This window comes from Thamnophis elegans, chromosome 2 (genome assembly GCF_009769535.1).
Source record: "Thamnophis elegans isolate rThaEle1 chromosome 2, rThaEle1.pri, whole genome shotgun sequence".
NCBI classification, from domain to species: domain Eukaryota; kingdom Metazoa; phylum Chordata; class Lepidosauria; order Squamata; family Colubridae; genus Thamnophis; species Thamnophis elegans.
Window position 1 is genome coordinate 168,518,534 of NC_045542.1, and position 14,267 is coordinate 168,532,800.

The 14,267-nt window shown below is 49.1% G+C and overlaps 1 protein-coding gene across 3 annotated transcripts in view; it reads left to right on the forward strand.

The window, feature by feature from the left end:
• The first annotated feature begins 4,245 nt into the window (after positions 1-4,245).
• Positions 4,246-14,267, forward strand: part of LOC116503412 (major histocompatibility complex class I-related gene protein-like) — a 187,185-nt gene continuing 177,163 nt past the window's right edge. Inside the window, exons 1-8 of one of the 3 annotated variants that reach the window (XM_032209813.1) lie at positions 4,249-4,539; positions 7,432-7,707; positions 8,801-9,082; positions 9,775-9,873; positions 10,398-10,430; positions 11,115-11,147; positions 12,145-12,178; positions 12,437-12,655. In XM_032209813.1, the coding sequence (XP_032065704.1) occupies positions 4,278-4,539; positions 7,432-7,707; positions 8,801-9,082; positions 9,775-9,873; positions 10,398-10,430; positions 11,115-11,147; positions 12,145-12,164 (1,005 nt within the window). In that variant the 5' untranslated portion in view covers positions 4,249-4,277 and the 3' untranslated portion in view covers positions 12,165-12,178; positions 12,437-12,655. Of the gene's footprint in view, positions 4,540-7,431; positions 7,708-8,800; positions 9,083-9,774; positions 9,874-10,397; positions 10,431-11,114; positions 11,148-12,144; positions 12,179-12,436; positions 12,656-14,267 lie in introns of those variants that run through there. The other 2 variants (XM_032209814.1, XM_032209815.1) reach the window with 2 other exon arrangements.

Genomic DNA, 14,267 nt, shown 5'->3' on the forward strand with positions numbered 1-14,267 from the left:
TTGGTGAGTCTCTTTGGGGCCTTTTTCAGCCCCTTTTTCTTCCAGGGACTTTTTCTCTCTCCTCCCCCCAAAAGTTTATTCCCAGAAATAGAATCCTGCTTCGGTCCTCTTTCTAGTCCGCTCCCCCTCCCCACTTTGGCCATTTTGAGATTAGGTCCCAAAGCCTGAATGGGACTCTGCTGCCTCCCCCCCCCCAACACTTCCCCAGGAGAGCCCCTCTGGGAGCAGGACAAGGGCGGCCCCTCCAGACCTCAGTCAAGTCTATCTGGGCGCCCCCAAGCTCAGTCCTTTCCCTCCCCCAAAGCGGAGATTGTGGGAAAGCGGCGTTTGCAGGTGATCAAGTCAGTTCACAAACTTCCTGGCTGCCTTCGCCCAACCCCTCCGCCTGGGTCCTCTTCCCTGCCTTTAGCTGGGATTCGTGGCTCTTGGGGGCTTCTGGTGCTGGGAGGAATCGGTTCCGTGTCTTGGCAGAGGCTGCTGCAGTGGAGCAATCCGGGCTCAGATTGTCCTGTGAATGCAGCCGGATGAGAGTCTGGAGAGAAGCGCTTCTTAAATAATCTTCCTAAAGGTTCCTCCTTCCTGGTTTTCCCTTTTTTTTCCCGTTAAAAAAACTTTTGATGTTCCTCGATCAGGACTTTGCATGTCAGAAACTGAAATCATTTTGTATGTTTATCTTGGATTCCCCAGAGGGTTTAAAGGTGGCAGGACCCTCCTCACAGAGACTGAATTTAGGGAGTCGATCCCAGCTGAGCCCCCCCAACATGATTGGTCTCAGCAGGAACCCCCAAGAAACCTCAGTTGGGGGCAGGGGGTGGGGGCAGGGAGGGGAGGCCCCATGGGCTTCTGGGATGAGGGGAATTCTGGGAGTTGAAGTCACAATTGACCCAGAATTTATGTTGCTAAGGGAGACATTTATTACGTGAATTTTGACCCATTTTATGACCATTCTTGTCACAGTGAATCCCTGCAGTCATTAAATTAGTAATAAGGTTTGTAAGTGAACCTGGCTTCCCCATAGTTTTTGCTCATCAGGAGGTTGCAAAACATGGCCACACATGACTGCAACCGTCATAAATATGAACCATTTGTCAAGTGTCTGAATTTTGATCAGGTTACAATGGGGGAATGCTATAATGGTTGTAAGTGTGAAAAACAGTCATAAATTACTTTTTCCAGTGCCCTTGTAACTTCCCAACAATCTGGGTCCTCATTTTACTGACCTTGGAAGGACGGAAGACTGAATCGATTTTTAGCCAGTCAGGATCGAACTCTGTGGGCGGAATTAGCCTGCAATGCTGCATTCTAACCACTAGGCCACCTTGGCTCAAGGGATGAGGGGGAGCCCCACTGAGCCCTGGGTTCAAAGCCAATTCCCGTTTGGGTGACTGAGCTCTGGGACGGGAGTGGGGATTTCCCAGCGCGGTGGGGGCCAGGAGGAAGATCCAGGTGGGCTACATGGCATCATTGTTGCTCCCTTTGCTCCCCCCTTCGCCTTCCGAGATCTCCCGAGCTTTTGAGGAGGTCTTGGTGGCTCTTGACGGCTTCTGGTGCTGGAGGGACCCGGATTGTTTCTGGAATCGGTTCGGTGTTTTGGCCAACGCCGACACTGAATCTTTGAGATAAGGCTGCCCTGTGGATGCAGCAGGAGAAGAGAGAGAAAGGCTCCTTTGAATAAGGTTTCTAAAGATCGGCCTTTATTATGTTCACTTTCTCCTCCGTCCTAAACCCCCAAATCCCCAGAGCTTTTCTCTAGGACAGGCAGGGATGTTTCCACCCAAAATCCTCCTTTTTCCATTTCAGGAGCTCTCAGCATGGGTCAGTTTGCAGAATCCAAAATATTTAAAATGTACTTATTATTCCTTAGGAATCAGGGAGGGGCATTAGGGGGGTTCCTGGCTGTTTGCTCTGAGAAACTACCCTATGAATGGAGCAGCTTTTCAAAAGACAGAAAGAAAATCTGTCAGGATCTTAAGGGTTAAAGAGGCTGGTTGGAGGCAGAAGAAGAGAAAAACCTCTGGGTGGGGAGCATGAAATGAAGGGCTTGCTTGGAGACAGACAGGCCCAAACTGACATGAAGGGGTTTCTTGACTGTGAGGATGTCCAACCCGAGTTCCATTCAGACGTTTCTCCTCTCAGGCAGACTTCAGGGTTCCTCAATGCTCAGCCCCACAAGGGAAAGAAACAAGGGTTCTGGATCACGGAGAGTCCGATCCCCCCTCCTTCTGTTGGAGAAAAGCTCGGATCCCTTTGGATCCTGAAATCTCCCCAGAGCAGGAAGTGGATCTGGGGCTCCCTTTCCCCAAAAGCTCTGAGAAGCCTCCGGGATTGTGGGGAGGAGCAGGAAGGGGGAGGCCCAGGCCTTTGCCTTGAACTGGGAAGGACTGGGAGGCCATACTGGAGGGAATGGGCAGTGGGACTACAGGCAGTCCTCTACTTAAAACAGTTCATTTAGTGACTGTTCAAAGTTGCAATGTCATTGAAAATAGTGACAGAATGACAATTTTTCAGACTTATGACCATTTTAGCTTCCTCATCGTCACATAACTGAGATTTGGATGCTTGGCAACTGATTCATATTTATGATGGTTGCACTCTCCCCATATCACGTGACCCTCTTTTCTGACAAACAAAGTTAATGGAGAAGCCAGATTCACTTCACAACCAGGTTATTAATTTAACAACTGCAAGGATTCATTTAACAACTGTGGCAAGAAAATTTGTAAAATGGAGCAAAACAAATGTCTCACTTAGCAACAAAAGATGTGGGCTCGAAGATGGTCATAAGCCGAGGACTCCCTGTGTTTATTTCTCTGGGCTTTGGAGGTCCTGCCCTTTTCCATGGAGACCCAGGTTCTGCCCAAATAAGTCCCATGAAGGATCCTGAAAATGATCTTTAAAATCTTTGGTGAAAGAATTTCTCACCTGAAGAGCTTTCAGAATGGAGACCAAAAAGGGGCCTTGGGGATTTTCCAGTTTAACAGATTTCCCAGCTGCATTTTATTCATTTTATTTTTTATTTATTCATGTCACCTGGTTAGAAGTTGTTGTTTTTCTGTTCAGTGGGCAGCCTTAGAGTCTCTTCCCAGCTGAGCCCCCCCCCCCCCATGGTTGGTCTCAGCAGGAACTCAAGCAGCCTCAGTGGGGACAGGGGGGGAAGGGGCAGGGGGTGGAGAGGCCCATGGATTTCTGGGAATGAGGGGAATTCTGGGAATTGAAGTCCAAATGGCTGAGAAACTCTGATTGAGGCTTTACGTTGAGAGTCTCTGATCCTGTGAAGGGTTGGAGAGCAGGATCCCAATCCCCTCCCGAGGAGGCTGAGGGGCGTTTCTGCCTTTCTTTGGGCTGACAAAGTGCAGGATGAGCCCCAGAGGAGGACGAGGGTCAGAGCAGCTTCTGGAGAAAGTGAAGGGGGAGATTCAGAGGAAAACCCTCCATGAATGATGGTTCCGGGGCCCTAACTGGATTGCTGAGATGAAGAAAACTTGGGATAATCCCAGTGAGATTCCCTGTGGAAGGAGGGGGAGCCCCTCGGAGTCCTGGGTTCAAGGCCGATTCCTGCTCAGACGGCTGAACTCTGGGAGGGGAGGGGGATTTTCCAGGGCGGTGGGAGAGGGACAGGAGGAAGATTTGGGAGGCTACGTGGCTTCATTGCTGCTCCCTTCTCTGCCCTCTTTGCCTCCCCATATTGAGGTTAGGGTGAGGGTTCACATTGGCCTCTGGTCTCACCCAGATTCCCCCTCTCCCATTTTATAACATCTGCAGCTTTTAACCAGCCACTTTGGCCCCCAGTGATGTCAATGGAAAGTTGGGGTGACCAGGTGGGGTTTCCTGCTGCTTTTGAGCTTCTGGGGGTGGAATCCCCTCTTTTACCTACGGGGCCACTGCAGCCTCCTTGGGGCAGAGACTGAGCAATCCAGAAGGGGGTTGGAGGGAGGCCTTGCTGGAAGGGGGGAGGACACAATTGGGGCAGGTGAAGTTTGGGGCACCTGACCTTCCCCTCCTCTCTCATCCTTCACCTTCCCTGCCCTCCAACCCTTCAGGCCCCCCAGAAGCTTCTTCTTTCCCTCTCAGTCACTCATTCCCCCTCCTGCCTCCTCTCCTCCCATCTCCCCCTTCCTTTCCCCCCTTCCTCCTCCTCCCCCAGCTCTCTTCTTCTTCCTCTTCTTCCTTCTTCCCCCAAAGAGCCTCAGATGGGAGCCTCCATGGGATCCGGGTCCTTGACTGAAGCCCCCTAACTCTTCTCTTCTGGCTCCCTTCCAGGTGCCTCCTCCCACTCCATGAAGTATTTTTACATCTCCATCTCTGACCCCAGTCAGGGGCAGCAGCCCCACTTTGTCTCTCTGGGGTATGTGGATGATCAGCTCTTCGTTCACTACGACAGCCACAGCCGGAGGATGAAGCGTCGAGTCTCCTGGATGGAGAAGGTGGGGAAGGAGGATCCCCAGTACTGGGACAGAGAGACACAGATATTTCGTGGCTATGAGGAGTTGTTCAGAGTAAACCTGCAGGCTCTGAGGATTCTCTACAATCAGAGCGAAGGTGAGTGATGGGTCGGGTGGCTCCTCCGGCACCATAATCCCCTCCCCAGGAACCAGAGGGGGAAGAAAGGGGGGGGTCCCTTCAAAGGAAAAAGCTCCTTCCACACCTTTTAAAAAGCCTTTTTTATATGTTTATTCTTTTCTTTAGTCAATATAAGATTGTCCTTGCCTCCATTGCTGACGATTTCTGCCAATTGAAGTTAATGGAAACGTGTTTCAATTTCTCCATCTCTCTTTCTGGATGTTGATATAAACTGAGGTAAAAAGAGACCGAAATCTCCCCTCCCCCCATGACAGTTGGAGGGTCCTGGGTGGATCTCCTTCTGTGGGGGAGGAAGGGGATCACAGGCCTCTCACCTCCCTGAAAAAAGAAGGATGGTGGATCCTAAGGAGATCCTGGGAGAAGCAGATCCTCCTCCTTCTCTCTGTTTCCACCCCAGAGAAACGAGGGATCTGGTGCAGATCCACCTGGGGAGACTAGATCCCTTTCCTTCTCTCCGTTTTTGGGGGCAATGAGGGGGGCCCAAACACCAGGAGCTTCTCCTCATCCTCCAGTTGGAAGGAGAGGCCGGGAGGCCCAAATGGGGTGGGGGCTCTTGGAGGGGGGGGATCAGAGGTCCAGGATCCTCCCGATGGTCTTGAGGGGGAAAGAGAGGAGAGGAAGAAGCCTCCATTTGGGGCCCTTCCTGAGTCCCTCAGAGCCTTCCTGGCTTCCCCTCCTTGGTCCCTCAGGCTGAACTCCTGCCCTGCCCTCTTGGAGGGGCTGCCCTGGATGGGGGGGGCTCTTTCTTCAGCACAGCCCCCCCCTTCTTCTGCCACCTTTGAGGGGAGAAGATTCGCCTCCAAGGAACCTCATTTAGGAAAAGGGATGGAAGGAAAAAGGCTCCTTTTGGCTGAGGAAAACCTTCTCCACAAACATCAGCCATTTCCCCTCCTTTCCTCCCAAGAGCTCTGCCAGTCCTGCCCCTGATCCCCCAGGATCCCCCCAGATCCCTCCAGGCCCCCTGCTGGCCTCCCAGGGGATCAGGGCTGGGCCCAGAGGGCTCCCCCTGGTGGAGGAAGGAGGAAGGAGAGCGGCCGGAGGGGAGGGGAGCCTCCTTTCCAGGCTAAAGAGCCCCCAAGGTCCCAACCTTCCCTCCAAGGGAGGCTGCTTCCCCCCTCCCATCGCCTGGGTTGCCTCCTCTGGACCTTCCCCGGCTCCCTCCTCTCCTTTCGGAGGCCTTTGGACCACAACTGCTCCCAATACTCCAGATGTGGTTGCTCTGCCTTGATTCATGTAGAGGCTGTGTGACATTTGCCTCTCCTGTGTTTTCAATACTGTTTTAATGATCCCTGTCAGCCCTGATTTTTACTAAAACCTTTCAACAAAAAGATAAAAACTAATGGAAAGTAACATAAGGAAAGGAGAGAGAGGAAAGTTTATAACTTCACAGCAGTTATAAACATAAATATATTTTAGCCCCTCTAAAGCCTCCTTTCTTAAGCTTTTGACCCTGGAGGATCCCTTGAACTATTTTTCAGATGTCAGGAAACCCCCTGAACATCCAGGCTCAGAGATGGGCCAGAATTGTCTCATGCGGAGACCTGTAGAGATGCATTAATAGTGTTCTTACACTAAACATCACAAACGAAAGTTGCCTTTTCAATGTGATCCCTGTGCTTTCTTTTTGCTGCACAAATATTCAATTCTGTGCCAAACCTGAGATAAGAACACATTTCATCTTCAAGGGAAAGAAGACAATTTCTGTCTTAGCTTTCGATGCTTCTGAAATGACAGAATTTGTTCTTAGAAGTTGAAAACTGCAGCCAAATATTTAGTGTTTTCCTGTGAATGGCAGGAGATTCTTCTTGGACAGAAATCCAGAACTATTTTTCCCATGGGGAGATCAGGGAATCTCCTCTCGGGGGAAGGATCAAACTGGATCTCCCAAGGATCTTCCTCTTCCTCCAAAGGGAAGTTCTCTGGCTGAGCAGAAGATGCAGAGAAAGGATCCCCTCACCTGTCATTCCTGGGTGTGGAGAGGAAAGGAGAGGACTGGTCAGTTTAGTTCAACTCTACTTCCAGGTGGTTTTCCCTTAGATTCGAGGGTTCCTGGCGTCCTTCCTCCCTCTCAAGCCCACACAGGAGTAGAAACCATTCAGGATTTCCTTTTGGTTTTCTTTTCAATCCAAGAATCTCTTCACTTGAAGTTGAAATATCTTCTCCAGGGCCCTCCAGAGCCTGTAAGCTTCAAACTTCATTTCAAAGGTCAATAACCCTTTGGGTCTCCAGATCAGACTGGGCCACTTGCTGCTGTTGCTGAGGGAAATATTCCTTTGGGGCTCTTCAAGACTTCATTCCCACATTGTACTAAACCATGGTTTGCTTCTGGTTAGCCCAAAGTGGGAACCAGGCCTTGTGACTTGGTGCTATTTGTCAACACAGAGCATGATTTATGGTCACAGAGATACCTGCAAGCTTTTTCCAGATCGAGCAGATCCTCTTTGAGGCACAAGATTCTCATTCCCTTTTTGCAGCCGCAGATTCAGGCAACTGTTCCCTCTCTTGGATCCCTTCCTCCTCCCCCTGCGGAGGAATGGCAGAAGGAAAGACGGAAGGGTCTCCGTCTTTCCGTTTCTTTGCGACTCCTTTTCTCAATCTCCCTTGGGATCTTCTGCTCGCTTTTCCAGATTCCCTTTTCCTGGGGAGATTCAGGGGCTCCATCCTGGGGGGAAAATGCAGGGATGCTGGTCGAGGGAAGGGAAAAAGGCAATTACTGATGGGGACTTCTTTCCCTTGAATGCTTGGGAGGAAATGGGGGAGGGATTAGTGCCAGTGTCAAGGTCACTGCAGGGAGGGGGGTCTCTGTCTATCTTCTGGACTCCCCAAACCATCCTCCTGTCTGTCTTTCAGGCCTTCACACATTGCAGGAGATGTCTGGCTGTGAGCTCCGAGGAGACGGGAGCAAAGGAGGGTTTATCCAGTATGGCTACGAAGGGAGGACCTTCATCACCTTCGACAAGGAGACCCTCACCTGGGTGGCTCACGACCCCCAGGCCCAGATCGCCCTGAGGAAATTGAATGTGCTTCCAGGATTGAATGAGAGAGAGAAGGTCTACCTGGAGGAAATCTGCATTGACTGGCTGGAGAAGTTCCTGTCCTATGGGAAGGACACCCTGCTGAGGACAGGTGAGCATCTGGATCCAGGCTGGACTTTCCTCCTTTATGGCTGGATCTCCTGTACATATTCAGCCCTTTTAGCAATAGCAATAGCAGTTAGACTTATATACCGCTTCATAGGGCTTTCAAGCCCTCTCTAAGCGGTTTACAGAGTCAGCATATCGCCCCCAACAATCCGGGTCCTCATTTTACCCACCTTGGAAGGATGGAAGGCTGAGTCAACCTTGAGCCGGTGAGATTTGAACCGCCGAACTAGCAGTCAGCTGAAATAGCCTGCAGTGCTGCATTTAACCACTGCGTCACCTCGGCACCTTTTGGGTCCCTGGTCTTTAGCCTGTTTGCCCTGGTGGGAATCCCCCTCCTCCTATTCCAGCCCCTCTTGCATGTAGACCACCCCTCTCCCCTAGGTCTACCCCTCCCCCCCTGGGATCCTTCATCCCTCCAGGATCAGCTGGATGAGAATAGAATCAATGGGAGAATCCCTCCCTCTACTGATGATTGCCCACAGCCCCTCCCTGCCTGGGGAGGACCCTCTCTCTTCCATTGGCATCAACCTCTCCCCGCCCCCCCCCCCCGCACTTTCAGAGACAAACCCCTTTTCCCAATTGATCCCCTTTGTGAGATTCCCTTTGATCTCTCTTCCTCTTAAAATTGGGATTGTGTCCCTTGGAAAGAGGCCTGGAGCAGCCTCAGATTCAGGGGAGCAGAAGAGGAGGCAAAAAGAAGGGAGAATCTTCTCTGTTGTTGTTGTCTTGAAAGGAAACCTAAAAGGCCATCTCCACTTTCCCTCCCCTGAAGGGAGCAGCCCAAGATCACTCAGAGTTCAAAGCAGCCAGAGAGGAATTTCCTTGGAGACTCAATTTGCTGCCAGAGGTTTTTTAGGCTGAGTCCCTGGGATGGGCTCAATATCAGGAGTTCTTCTGGTTGAGCCTTTTCCAGATCTGGATAATTTCCTAAACTCTTGGAGAGGCTGCAAGTGAGGAATGTGAATCTTTTGGTTAAAACTAAGTGGTGGGAGATTTTCCTGCCCCTCCAAGTTTCCCATACACCTTCCAGGCTCTGGAGGGGCTCAGAGTTAATTTTGAGGATGCCGTTTCTGCAGAGACCCCAAAGGTGACGGTGAGCAGCAGGAAGGAGGTGGAGGATGGGATCGAGACGCACGTCTGCCGCGTGGATGGCTTCTACCCGAGGGAGATCGATGCCTCCTGGAGGAGCGATGGGGAAGAATGGCTTGAAGAGACCTTCCATGTGTCTGTAGCCCCCAATGCGGATGGGACCTACCACTACTGGCTCAGCATCCGGATTGACCCCAAAGAGAGGAGCCGCTATCGGTGCCACGTGGAGCACGGCGGCCTGCAGGAGCCTCTGGACTTGGAGCTGAAGGGTGAGAGGCTGCAGGGAGGGGAAGGCTGGGCTCTCTGGCAGGCTGGAGGGTGGTGGGAGAGAAATCTGACCCAGATGTGTCCAGATGTCAACATAGCTGAGCTTTCATCCGTTGGTCCTTCCAGTGTTTGAGGCTGGAGAAGCTGCAGGGACCAGACCGTAGAATTGACTTCGGGTGATGGAAAGGACAGAATCCCATCCCAATACTTGGCCGATCCTGATGAAATTCCCTATTTTACTTCCAATAATAAAATGCAAACACTCAAATTGAAGAAAAAAGCATACAGAGCTTCCCAATTCCACTCAGAGTCATGACTTATTGGGGCAGCCTATAAAAAGAACAAAAATGTTTTTGTTTAACAAATGTTTGTTTTATTGTGTTGGAGAAGTTTTTGTTTTGGAAGCTGCTATGAGTCAGAAGGTGGCAAAGGGCTGTTTTTGAGTGGAAAAGCCAAAGATGAATTCAGTTGCCTTCATGTTGGGCTGGTGTGAGAAGAAGGCAGCATCCTGAGGACACGTCCTTTAACAACGGATAGCAAGGCGCCTTCATGTTACTTTGAGAAGGACCCAAAAATGAGCCCATGGAGTTTTTAATTTGGGGTATTTCCAGCTTTCACTTCTTTAGGTCTCTTCCCTGGTTGGGAAGCTTGTTTGGGCTTCTCCTTCAATGATCTGCTCTTTCTCCCCATTTAGATCCAACCAATTCAAAATCCAACCTGGGGCTCATCATTGGCTGCTTTGTGGCTGCCCTTGTCCTGGCGTGTGCGATTGCTGGGATCCTGGTATTCTTCAGTAAGTATCTTTTTGGGGGAGGAGGAGGATGGAAGGAAGATGGGGAGATTCCCCCCAAGTCTCTCCCTTTGGGGAGCTTCTTCTGGGCTTCCCTCTGTCCTGTTTTCCCAGCCCTCTTGGGGAGCATCTGAGATCTCTGCCTCTTGCTGGGACTCCAGTTTCTATTCAGCTGAGTCTGAGATTCGGGCAGTCCTGTCTCCTTCTGAGTTGGGAAGAGGCATCCCAGTTCCTTTGTCCCTTTCAAAGGCTTTGGTCAGAGAGCATCAGAGAAGGATTTCCATGGAAACCTTCCTCCCCTCCCAGCTGCTCCTTCTGCTTCCCCCAATTCCCCTCCATCCATCTCGGAGGCAGCAGGTCTCTCTTGGGGCAAATCAGGAGATGCATTTGTATTTTGAAGATCTTTCTGTCTTGGTTGATTGGACTAAGTGACAGTGAAGCATCTGGAGTTCTTGCTCCTACAGAGGGAGAGTTTGGATGATCTCTGGTGGATCCTTTTGAGCTTTCACTGGTTTTTATTCTTGCAGAAAAACGTCAAGATGACTACAAAGCAGCACCAAGTGAGTGAATTGTCTTCTTTACATGTATTCTCCAACTTAGAGCAGGGACCAGGGACACCATTATTTGAGAGGGATGTGTGCATGTATGTGTCTTACTCTTCCTCCTAAGAACCAGGCTGGGGGAGTTGGGCCCCCTTTTCATTACAGCCAGGCTATTAGTAGAAGTGGAGTCCTCTAGGAGAAACATCTGGGAGAAGGAACCTTTAAGAAGAGGAGAAGACACAGGTGGTGGAAGGTCCCTCTGACTGAGGACATCCTTTGTTTCCCAAGTAGGCCTAGAGGAAAGGCTTGGCCAAATGAGAGTTAGAAGCTCCATAAAATTAGGGATGAAAAGGGGGCATTTTGAGGGAAAAGGAGCTGGATCTCCTCTTGGTCTCCTGTCCCAAAGGCTCACAACTGGTTACAAAAATAAACTTTGAATCTATCTGTATCTTTTTAGGCCAGCTCTGCCTTCTGGCTTTGTATGATAGAAATAATAAATTTTAATAATTCTTTCCAATGCCTTTTAACCAAAGCAGTTTGATCCAAACTCTCTCTGTGTTATTTCTGCATTTTTATTGTGTGGGGGAGAGAAAGGGAGGGAGGCATCTGGAGTCAGAAAGAGCTGAGCTTCCTATAAGGAGGGAGGGAGAGAGACAGACAGACAGACATCCTCCCTCATCCCCTTTTACTTTCCTTTTCCAGCAAGTGACAAAGGATCCAGCAGTTCAGACCAGGGTAAGTTGGAGGGAGCAGCTGCTGCATGAGCCATTCTCTCCCTTTGGAAGACTTTGGGGGGATGAGGGGATGAAAAGAGGGAGAGCCCCCACTTTTAAAAGCCCCCTCCCCATTCATTCTGCAGAGGAGAAGGGAAACTCTCCCTGTTGGATTCAGGCAGGGGAGGCAGCCCAGAGTCTGCATGGTGGAGCCTTGGCCCCCTTTGAGGAAAAGGGCCTCAATTCACAGAGGGGAAATAGGGAAAGCACCAGTGAGGCCATGATCCCCAGTGGTTAGAGACTCCTCTGGTGGCATAGCTGAGACCTGGCTGACTCTGGATGGGGGGTTGTTCCATTCTCAGAGATGTGCCCAGATGGGTTCAGGGTTAGGGATCCCAGCTGAGACCCCAGGCAGGATTGGTGGGGTTACAGGGGTCATCGGAGAATCTCTTCTGGCACTCAGGAGGCTCCCACCCTACAATTCTGGTGGTGATTTCCTGTTTCTGACTCTGGGCTCACCAGTTGGGCTTTTTGCTACTGTAACAGCCTCCCTGATGCATGGCCAGCTCCCTGCCTCAGCTGCTGGGGGCATCTCAGGGTTGGCATGGAGTTGCCCAGGATTATGGTCCTGGGAGACCTCAATCTGCCATCCCTGGGTTTGGCCTCCGAAGCAGCCCAGCAGTTCATGGCTGTCATCCGGGGTCCGACTGGAGACAGAGGTCACACACTGGACACGATCTTCTTTTCAGACCAAAAGCAACAGGATCTGATGGGAGATTTTGGTTTTCATTTAGTGTTTTAAATATTCTGCGTGGCATTTTATTGAATTTTGCTGTGAGCTGCCTACAGTCACCTTAATGAGATAGGTGGAGATGGAAGTTTAATTAATGAATCAATAAAAAGCTTTATGTTCTCTGAGAAGTTTGGGAAGCTGAAGAGGTTGAATGGTGAAGAGAGAGATTTCTCCTCCTCAGAGGATCCAGACATTCATTCATTCTGTGTCTTTCTCTCCAATCCAGGGAGCAACCAGATGGTTTAGCAGCCCCCTTGCAGGTGAGTGGTCTCAGTGGGGGCCGTATGGGGTGAGAGGGAGGGGGCCTTTGGGGTCCAAGGACCAAGTGAGGGTGAAGATGCTTTGGGAATCCCTCTTCTCTCTCCTATTCACCTCAGACACTGGAAGGTAAGGAATTTGGGGGAGGGGGCTTGGAGGAGGGGTCTTCCTGCCCCCAAACTCTGATCCTCTGGCACCTCTCAGGCTCTGACTGTCTTGATCCAACTAACCCTTGGATACTTTCTCCCTCCTCTTTGCAGGGGAGACGCCCAGCATGAGGAGAGAGGAGAGAAGATGGGATCGGACTCCTTCTGAATTAGGCCGGATTCTCAGGAGGAGCCCTTCAGGCCCTTCCTGCATGCTGGAGCCCGGAGAGATTTTTGGGTCTTTCATCACTTGTATCTAGCTAGTGTAGGAATTAAGAACTGTCTCCTTTAAGAAACTACCTCATGGTAAATGCAGGCAGAGACTGCCTTATGGGAAATGTAGTTCCATAACATGTGATCACATCTTTGTTTATGATTGGCCACTGGGGCATCTTGCCCACATGCAAAGTTTATAACTGGGCAGTTTAAATGGCTGTGTGAACCGGAATAGTAGCATTTTACATCTCCGCTCAGCATAGGGATAAAATCATCATCTTTTTACACTACGTGATGGGACAGATCATGGAAAGTCAGAAGAATCTTAACACTGAACTGTAAGTGTTGTTATTAAGGATGCCTGATAATAAACATGGTCTGAAAGAGATTCCCAAATGTGGAGTTATCTGGCTGCCCGAGCAGAACCTCATTGCCCGGGGCAGAACAAAGAGAGTCCCATTATTTAATATGGGACTTATGGTACAATTGGTTAGATGATAGATGCAAAGACTAGAAAGCTAATGATGAAAGATGATTAACAAACCAGAAATAAATACAGGTATAAAGTTATATAGAAGAATACGTATTGTAAGCAATATTATTACCAGAATGTACAAAAGTGTAAATTAAAATATATAGAATGATAAATGTATAGAGAACTATGTTAGAACCATGGAAACAATAGATGTAAGTTTGTCGTATGCAAGTTCCTATATTTTTTATTCTTTTTTATGTTGACTATATTGTATGAATAAGAGAAAAATGGACATAATTAGGATATATAACATCATGTATATCTTACAAGTTGCTGATATAATCAGTATATCGTTGTTGCAAAGTTGAAACTGTGAGGTAAAATGAAAAAAAACATGCAATAAAAATATTAATTAAAAAAAGAAAAATGTGTAACTGTGTAGACTCACAATGCAAGTGAGCAAACCAATTAGATTTGTGTGACATACAGCTAAACAGCATTCAACTAGGACGGAGGTAATATGTTTATTGTTAATTTTATATTTGTTGAAAACATTTTTGTGTGTGTACCTGCCTGTCTTTCTGTAATTCTTGTTTTGTTTTCATTCTGTATTTGTATTTTATTTTTGGAAAAGAGATGCTCATTGTGATGCTCATTCCAGATGCAGTGTCTGTCTTATCCTAGAAGCTGCTAGGGTCCCAAAGAGGCTTCAGCTGGAGCCTGGCAAGACTGATTGTGGCTTTGGGTCTTGGGACCTCCAGTTCGAGAACAAGGCCATCCTTGGATGGGGTTGCCCTGCCCCACACAAAACCCCATGTGGAAGGTGTTTGAAAATCAGGTGGTAATCATGGCCAGGAGGCTCTTGGCTCAACTTCCAGTTATGTCAGTTGGGGTTAGACTGAGGGGACAACATCTCCTTAATGGGATGGGTGGAATGGGGATAAGAATAGGGAGAAGTGGAGTGGAATGGAATGGAACATAATAGAACAGAACAGAATAGAATAGATAGAAAATAGAATGGAAAATAGTGGAATGGAATGGAATAGAACACAATCTGGAAGGGACCTTAGAGGTCTTCTACTCCAGCCCCCTGCTCAAGCAGAAGATACTTTCCTTGACTTTTTTATTGTTATTTATATGTTGAAATAAAGTTTGAACATATAAAGGAACAAAGGAAAGAAAAGGAAGAAAAGAGAAAGGAAAGGAAGGAAAAGAAAAGAGGAAAGGAAAGTAAGAAAAGAGAAAGGAAAGGAA